Raw genomic sequence first — 8,879 nt, 5'->3', positions numbered from 1 at the left:
GGTGCGGGGACACCCCAGGGAGGCACTGGGATACTGGGAGGGTGCAGTCTCTGGGGTTGGGGCCTGGCAGCGTCCCCTGGGAAGTGCCAGCAGGACCCTTCCATTGCTTGTGCCCTCGCGAGGCCCCCCCAGCAGGCAGCAGCCTGGGCCTGGCAGAGCAGCAGTGTGGTGGGTGAACACTGCTCCCTTCTCTGGCCCTGAGCAGGGACCAGGCTGGGAGGATCGTGGGGTTTAGAGGAGGCTGAAGCCAAACAGGCAGACTCTGAGCACTCTCTTTCCTCCTGTCCCCCAGATGAACCGTTCTCCAACCCTCTGGCCCCTGATGGCCACGATGTGGACGACTCGCATTCCTTCCACCAGTGAGTATGGTACTGGGGTGGGACTGGACCAGGGCTATGGGACCCAAGGCCGATCCCCCCATCTAGAGGGTGGGAGTGACTGGTACAGTGCAGCCCTCATGCTCCTTCCACGGAGACCCTGTGTCCAACTCCGTCACGTGCTGGCCAACCCGCTGCCTCCTCAGAAGCCGTCAGGCTGCTGAAGCTGGGTGGTGACAGTTTCTGTTTCCCCTCTTCCTTGCAGGTCCAAGCTGACCAATGAAGACTTCAGAAAGCTTCTCATGACCCCGCGGGCTGCGCCAACATCTGCGCCACCATCCAAATCTCGCCACCATGAGTGAGTAGGACTCCATTTCACAGGACTGGGGAAAAAAGCATGGCTTCCTTCCCTCTGGGGCTCTGTTCCTGCCTGACTCTCCCCCTGTGCTCTGCAGTGGAGTATTTAAAGAGGCTTGTGCTAATGAGAGTGCAGACAGGGCATGAGGAGTGGACCTCAGCCTGCCTTTGTGCTCAGGTCCATGCAAGCTGTACAGGTGCCTGTTAACTGGAGAGGCAGTTGGTTGGGACTGTTTCAAATAACAGAGCGAGTCTTGTATGGCTGAGACACTTCATGCAGGAGGAACGTTTGGGTTTTCTTCTGTGAAAATCAGTGCTTTCCCTTGCTCTCCCTGCTGACAGAGTGGACTCAGGGAGAAAAGGGACTGTACTGTTCCCATCTTCGAGCATCGCAGTGCCGCGCTGTGTCTGAAGGACTGTTCTGTCGAGCTGTGTGCGTTTGTGTGGTTCTGCAGACTGTACATGGGGTTTCTCATCCCTTTTTAGGATGCCCCGGGAGTACAATGAAGATGAAGATCCAGCTGCTCGCAGGAGGAAGAAGAAAAGGTAAATGGGGAAAGCAGCACCTCAGGACTTGTCTTCATATGTCATGTCCTTCCCATGGAAGCACCTTTTGAGCTCTTGGGCTACCAAAGAGGACCCAGAGTGGCCTGGGTTATTTTGGGGCTTTGGAGCCAGGCAGAGTGAGAAGAGCTCAGACTGGGTGACTGTTGCTGCTTGTGAGAACAGATGTGGGAGGGCAGCAGCTGGATGAGGGTGAAGCTTCACCTCTGGAAGAAGCAGGAGAGGCTTTGTGGGTGTCTGGCAGAGCCAGGGCAGTGGTGTGGCATCTGTGCTAGTGACTGTCTTTTGGGGCATGTCTGGGCAGCATGACTGCAGTTGACCTTTCCCTTTGGAATGGAAAACTGGGCTTCTCTTTGGAGAGCTTTGGTACAGCAGTTTCACGTTGTCTGGTGTCCTCCAAGCATGTTGTGCCCCATGGTGCTTTAGTATGCCTTTTGGGGAAGGGGTCAGGAGCAGAACGAGCATGCATGGGGCCTTGGGGACTGTTACGTGACCAGTACATCAGAAGCGTGAACGCGTCGCTCTGACACTGAGCTGTGTTTCCAACCCCAGCTATTACGCAAAACTGCGCCAGCAGGAGATAGAGCGCGAGAGGGAGTTGGCTGAGAAGTACAGGGATCGAGCCAAGGAGAGGAGAGATGGTGTGAACAAGGACTACGAGGAAACGGAGCTGATCAGCACAACTGCCAACTACAGAGCTGTGGGGCCGACGGCAGAGGCGTACGTGAGCCTGCGGCATGACCTTGTCTTGTCGGTCTGCTCCAGAGGGGCTGTCTCGTAACTGGCTCCAATTTTGTTGCACAGGGATAAATCTGCTGCGGAGAAGAGGAGACAGTTGATCCAGGAGTCCAAGTTCTTGGGTGGTGACATGGAGCACACTCACTTGGTGAAGGGTCTGGACTTTGCGCTGCTGCAGAAGGTGAGCACAGATCCCACCCTGCTGCTCCTCCACCCTGTCTGCTCCCAGCGGCAGAGGGGGTGGGCAGAGGATAGCACTTGCCACTGATGGGTGCTTCAATCTTGCCAGTGTGGATTTCTCTTTTCGTGAGAGATTTATGAAGGGCTGGGGAGCTGGTGGAGGTGGGCTTACTGGTTCTGATGGGCAGCAGTGGCTGGCATGGATTGGTCTGTAATGCATGGATTTACTCTGGCCAGGTACGGGCTGAGATTGCCAGCAAGGAGAAGGAAGAGGAGGAGATGATGGAGAAGCCCCAGAAAGAAACTAAGTGAGTGGTTGAGGATCTTGCACTCCTGAGTGCGGCTGCCTCCCAGAGAGGAGCATGCAGAGGGGCACGCACTTAGCGTAACACATCTGATTCTTTTCTCTTCCTCTTCAGGAAAGATGAAGATCCTGAGAACAAAATTGAATTTAAGACCAGGCTGGGTAAGGCTGTGTGGATGTGGCTGTTCCCCACCTTGTGTTGTGCTGTGAATGTGGGAGAGGTTCTGGAGGGCGAGTGGAGGAATGAAAACCTTTAGTCGTTGGAGGGGGAGAGTCTGAGGCATACGCGTCCTGGGTTTGAGGGCTGGAGGCAGTGTGTCTCTTAAGAGGTGATTCTGATGTTTCTGGTAAGATGAATCTGCTTCACCATGGGTTTGTCCGTTGCTGTCACAAGAGAAGCTCTCCCATGTGTTTTCCATCCCCTCCAGGTCGCAACATCTACCGCATTCTGTTCAAGAACAAGGCCTACGAGCGCAATGAGCTGTTCCTGCCGGGAAGGATGGCCTACGTGGTAGATCTGGACGACGAGTATGCCGACACTGATATCCCAACCACGCTTATCCGGAGCAAGGCCGACTGCCCCACCATGGAGGTACCCAGCTAGTGTCCAGGTTGCTTGACCGCCTTGGTCTGAGCTGGCCAGAGCAGGTCTTGCCAGGAGGGCTTCCCTGCCAAGGGAGCTGGCTGCTTCCTCGCAGATTTCTCTTGCAGGCACAGACCACGCTGACCACCAATGACATTGTCATCAGCAAACTCACGCAGATCCTCTCCTATCTCAGGCAAGGGACCCGCAACAAGAAGCTCAAAAAGAAGGACAAAGGTAGGAGCTGACAGGAACTGAAGATTTAATACTTGGAGCGTATCCCAAGAGAATGAGATGAGTGTTGGTTTGCTGCATTCCCCTGCTCTGTGAGGTGGTGGACTTAGCGGACAGCGATTTCCTATCGCTCCCCAAGCACTGCGTTCTGAAGGCAGGCTGTTCTGTGGCAGGACCACAGCGCACTGGCTGCTGTGAAATTACAGCTGTGAGGGTGCCTTGTTCTGCTCTACTCTTCCTGGTTAAGGCCCAGTTCCTTGGGGAAATGTGCCTGGGTGGGGAGGGACACAATGGCTTCCTGAGGGAGCTAGGTATGATGTGGTGGCTGAAGGGAAAGTCGGGACATCCTCCAGGCCTGCTGCTCTTGGGGCTTGGAAATCAGACCTGGGGACAAGGAAACTGCAGGTGACAGAATGGATGATGTGCCTCTCACTGCTCTCGTGTTCTTGCAGGGAAGCTGGATGAGAAGAAGCCCCCTGAAGCTGATATGAAGTAAGTGCCTCCCTGCCAACAGGCTGTGGGGTCACAGCTCTCTGCCTTAAGGAATGCCTTTTTGGCCCACCACATTTGGTGAGGATTGAGTTTAGTGCTTCTGGGGCAAGTCTCTTTGGACCTGCAGTTTGTAGGACAAGGCAGGAGGCAAGCTGTTTTTAATTCCAGGTTTGAGGCAGGCAGAGGGCTCTCTGTTGTCCTGGACCACAAGAAGTAGGTCCAGGCAGCAGAGGAGAGAACTGCAGCAAAATCCCTCTGACAGATGTAGAAGCCGGTTCTGGTGGGCATCCTTAGCTCTTGGTGTTGGTGCTGTGTGCCTCTTGATGAGGTTCCAGTTCAAAGGGAGGTGGTTGTGGGCTCTTTGCTTGCAATACCTGTAGCTACAGGCTCTTTTCCACTTCTAGCATCTTTGAAGACATTGGGGATTACGTGCCCTCCACTGCGAAGATGCCACGGGAGAAAGAGCGGGAGAGGTACCGTGAGAGGGAGCGTGACAGGGAGCGAGAACGTGACAGGGACCGAGAGCGCGAGAGGGACAGGGAGCGTGACCGTGAGCGGGAGGAGGAAAAGAAGAGGCACAGCTACTTTGAGAAGCCCAAGGCTGATGATGAGGTGAGCATCTGCTCGTGAAGCCTGGTCTGTCCCACCCAATCTCTGCCCTTTGGGGACTGCAGCTGTGGGGCTGGTGGGGTCACCTGTAGGAGCACAGCAAGAGACACCTAAATGTGCTCTTGCTGACCTCTGTCTCTCCAGCCGGGGGCTGGTGAGTGGCTGGATGCTTGTTCTCTCCTTCCGCAAGTAAGGCCAGAACTAGCACAAGCCGGTAGCTTTTATGGTTCAGCTCTGTGTGCTTGCCACAAAGAGTCTTAAAGTGGAGCTGCAAGGCATGCAGCACTGTCACTTGCCTGCTTTCAACCCTCATGGGTGACATGGTATCTCTCTCTCTTTTTTACAGCCCACAGACATCGACAAAGGTGAGTCAAGTGGTGTGGGTGTTTGAACGAGGCTGGGTGTTTGAGGGAGGCCCTACGGGGTTGCAGGTTTCAGAACTCTTTGGCCCGCTGACCTGTGTTGAGCTCCTTGTTCTGCCAGAGGCTGCTATGATGGAGGGAATTGCCTGCCATGAGGGTTTTGGGGTGAACAGTCTTGTGCCTGTAGGCCATTGCGTGCCAGCCTTGGTTTAGTGTGTGTGCAGATCCTTCCCTGGCAGCAGAGCAGCTCCAACAACCTTATGCAGTCAGTAAGCTGTGGAGGATTCAGGGTCTCTTAGGATCAACCTGCCACTGTCTGTGCTCGAATGAGTTTGCTGCTCCTTTGTGTTCTCCTGCCTCCTCCCCTTCTATCTGCTATGCAGCCTGTCCTTCTGCCTGTTAGCCCATCCCGATGAACGGGTCGTGCAGAAGGGGCTCTGCCCAGCCCCATGTGTATTGCAGTGAGCTGTTCCTCCCCCAAAACTCAGCTTGCTGCTCTCTCTGCCCCAGGACCCGGCTCAGCCAAGGAGCTCATCAAGTCCATCAACGAGAAGTTTGCTGGAGCGGCAGGCTGGGAAGGAGCAGAGTCATATCCTTTACTGTCGGTGCCAGCCTGGCCAGTTGCGGGGCCGGGCTTCCCTTGCCTTGCCCGAGTCTGGCTGTGTGGCTGTCCTTCCTCACTTGAGAAGGCTCTTCCTCCTGTAGCGGAGAAATGCTGCCCAGACCTCGCTGCTCGTGAGCCAAATACAAGCTCTGCAGCCTCCAGGTCGGTTGTGTCAGGGCAGGAACGGCTCTTCGGCTGTGCGCAGCCCTGAGCTGTAAGGCTACTTGCTGTTGCTCTCCTTGACTGGTGTCACTTTGAAGAAGCCAGAGGACAAGAAGCAGCTGGGGGACTTCTTCGGCATGTCGAACAGCTACGCCGAGTGCTACCCCGCTACGTAAGGAAGCAGCGAGAAGCCGCGTGTTGGGAGCAGGGTGTGCTGAGGGGCTGCTGTTCTCTGGCAGCAAGAGTTCAAACATCAGCCCCACTGCTTGTTGGGAGGAGCAGGCTGGGCTTTCTCTGAGGTTGCAACCTACTGCTAAAATGCTCCCCGAGTCCCTGGTTCCTGCAGACGTGGCCTCTTCTTCCCTGCTCTCTGCCATAAGTGGCCATGTGGGGTCTGCTGCCCCTCAGTGCCAGGGAGAGGCCGAGGTGGCTGGGGATCTGCCAGGTTCCCTGGTGATTCATGTGCCGGTTGAGCTCTGACCTCAGAGCAGTCCCTCAGCAGAGGAGGAACAGCTTTCAGCCCGCAGAGTCATTTTAGTGTTTGCCATCTTGAATGCCCTTGTGGTACAGCTCACCTGTGGGACCTGCAGTTGGAGCAACTTCTCTCTGGTCCAGGAACTGAGTGCATTCGGTCTGAGGCCATGAGAGATGGCTCCTGCCAGCCTGGCTCCAAGGTCCTGATCCATGTCCCATGGACCTGTGCTAAACCCTTTCCTTGCTTTTCTTTACAGAATGGATGATATGGCTGTGGACAGTGATGAAGAGGTGGACTACAGCAAAATGGATCAGGTATGCTGTCACCAGCTTCTAGGGCCAGCCGGCGAACTAGGCATCAGTGCAGGCTGAGAAGATCCCACTGCAGGCGTGTCTACAGGGGTTGAACGCCCTGGAGCTGGGTGTTGAATGTGTTTTGGGGTTTACTCATATGCTGTGTGCCTGGGTCAGGGTGGGATCTATCCTCCCAGGGAGCAAACGTGCAACTCTGGCACTTCACCAAGAGCTGTTGAGATGTGCTACTCCGTCTCAACTCCCTCTTCTACAGAATCTTCTGTCTCTGGCTTCTCAGGGAGGAGATCTTGGAGCCAAGGCCATACTGGGTACACAAGCCTGTTGAACTGGGGCTGATGGGAGATGTAAGGTCTTGTGTGGGGCTGTGTGAAAAGCCCTGGCTGGTGTCAGCTAAGGAGCTGCTCTGAGTCGTTCTTTTGCTGCAGGGTAACAAGAAGGGGCCTCTGGGCCGCTGGGACTTTGACACGCAGGAGGAGTACAGCGAATACATGAACAACAAAGAGGCTCTGCCCAAGTGAGTGTGGCCCTGGTGAAGGGCTGAGGAAAGGTTCTATGTGTGGGTGGCAGCACTGGCCAAACCTGGGCCCTGGGGAGCTGAAACCCAGAAGAGGGTTCCCCTGCTGAAGACCTGGGGAGGAGCTATGGATCCTGGACCTAGTGGCTTGTCTATGCTCTTGGTGGCACACCTGCCTTGCCGCTGCTTTCAGGGGTGGAATTCAGCTCTGGAGTATGGGCTCATAACTGGGGCAGATATGTCCATTTCCTTGGCACGCCATGGATCCCCTCCAGGCCCTGAGCTCTGTCTCACTTCTTCCCTAGAGCGGCCTTCCAGTACGGGATCAAGATGTCTGAGGGACGCAAAACCCGTCGCTTCAAGGAGTCGAACGACAAGGCAGAGCTGGACCGGCAGTGGAAGAAGATCAGTGCGGTGAGTGCCCGGTGCTGGGGCATCGTCTGGTTTGGCCACAAGCTGCTATCGTAGCTCAGGAGAGCTTCCACCTAGTCCTGCCCCCCTGGTTCAGTCACAGCTCCTCAGTCCAGCCCATGCCCTGGCAGCTAGGCACTGCTGGTGTGCATGTGCAGCTGGGCTGGCTCTCCCTAGAAGGTGGATTTGCTCCTTGCGAGAGTGTCAGCCTAATACTTGGGCCTTCAGGACTGGAGAAGTAGCTGGAGCTGCATTTGGACCCACTCTGGTCAGGGTCTTTTTGCTCCATGCTCTGCAGCAGATGGCTGTGTCCAAAGCCAGTAGCACTGAGCCATCCAAAGGGACTTGAAGGGGACAGGGCATGTTCGGTGGCTCCCTGTTTTCTAACCAGCAGAGCTAGGGCTTGTACTGGCAGGGTGAGCTGGCCATGAGCACCCCAGCAGTATGGGATGGGTGTGGGGAAGGTGAGAACAGATGGTCCTTGATGGCCAAAATGGAGCAAAGGTGGAACAGGCCAAACTTCTCCAGGCTTTGGGCAGCTTGTGGACAGCTTTAGCTCCCTTCAGCTTGATCTGGCTTTGGCTACAGCCCTCCCCAGTGTATCTGGCACCCTACAATCCTGCTGCAGCTGTGGGCAGCCAGACACCCAGAGGGTAACAGAACCTTGTGCTTTCTCTGCAGATCATCGAGAAGAGGAAGAAGTTGGAGGCGGATGGGTTAGTAGAGTTGTCTCTGCTCCAGGCTTGGCCAAAGGGCAATGCAGGGTGTCTCCTGCCACCTCTCCCAGGGCCTCAGGGGGCAGAGAGCTCTGCTGGCACTCGGCAGTGGGGCTGGAAGGAGAGTGGGGAACATCTGGCCCCCATCAGGGTGCTCCTGCCCTGCTCAGCTCAGCAGCAGAGCCTACAGCACACCTCTGTCCTGGGCCGGGGGGGGTGCTAAGCCAGGGTGGTGAGAGGGCTAGTCCTTGACCAGACATTTCGGCCCCATCCAGCTGGGTGCCCCAAGGAGCTGTTGGAACCCCACACACACTGTTTTGTGGGGTGGCACTGTGGACCTCGGTGTTGAGCTGTGGGTGGGAGAGGGGTGGAGCTGTCTGCCCTGCAGAGGGACATGAGGTTCCTCACATCCCTCCTGCCCCTCTGTCTCTTCCAGGGTTGAGGTGAAACGTCCCAAGTACTGACACCTCCAGCATCTTCACCTCCAGCTCCTGGAACCCTGGCCTGCTGGGTGCTGCCTTCTCGGTGCTGGCTGGTGTGCTCCCCTTGCCCCACAAGCTGCCCACTTTCAGCTTGGAGCAGGGCAGCACCTGCCCCCCACGCCTTCTGCTGTGGGGCTGTGCCGAGGCTCTTCCTCCCTCCATGTTTGCTGTATAGCTTGTGCTGTGTAAAAGTTTTAGCTGTAATAAAACTGCATTAAATTTGCATAAACGCGTGTGTGGGCAGAGACGGTGCCTGGGCTGGGCACAGGGCAGCAGCAGGGCCAGGGCTCCTTCTCCCCCCACCTTCTCACAGGGCCAGTCCCGGCTGAGGACGGTTATCCTGGCAGCCTTTGGGGTGGGGACAGGCAGCCCTCATCAAACCATGAATAAAATTTGCACATAAACGTGTTTTTGGGGAAACAATCCCATCTGAGCAGACTGCCTCAGTGGCCTGCAGGAAA

At 56.1% G+C, this 8,879-nt stretch overlaps 1 protein-coding gene across 1 annotated transcript; it reads left to right on the top strand.

Annotated features, from left to right (window-relative positions):
- Positions 1-292: 292 nt before the first annotated feature.
- IK (IK cytokine, down-regulator of HLA II) lies at positions 293-8,400 on the top strand (the record flags this gene model as incomplete). Its single annotated transcript, XM_010153299.1, has 19 exons — positions 293-359; positions 583-675; positions 1,161-1,220; positions 1,791-1,958; positions 2,043-2,157; positions 2,394-2,464; positions 2,576-2,622; positions 2,889-3,052; positions 3,172-3,280; positions 3,730-3,769; positions 4,174-4,381; positions 4,725-4,743; positions 5,251-5,329; positions 5,598-5,678; positions 6,238-6,295; positions 6,721-6,809; positions 7,115-7,223; positions 7,902-7,936; positions 8,373-8,400. Coding segments are annotated over 19 exons (1,640 nt in total), but the record flags the coding sequence as incomplete, so codon positions are not given.
- Between the last annotated feature and the right edge of the window lie 479 nt (positions 8,401-8,879).

Source organism: Eurypyga helias, unplaced genomic scaffold, assembly GCF_000690775.1.
Source record: "Eurypyga helias isolate BGI_N326 unplaced genomic scaffold, ASM69077v1 Scaffold36646, whole genome shotgun sequence".
Lineage (NCBI taxonomy): Eukaryota > Metazoa > Chordata > Aves > Eurypygiformes > Eurypygidae > Eurypyga > Eurypyga helias.
This window is presented reverse-complemented; position numbering and strand designations above follow the sequence as displayed.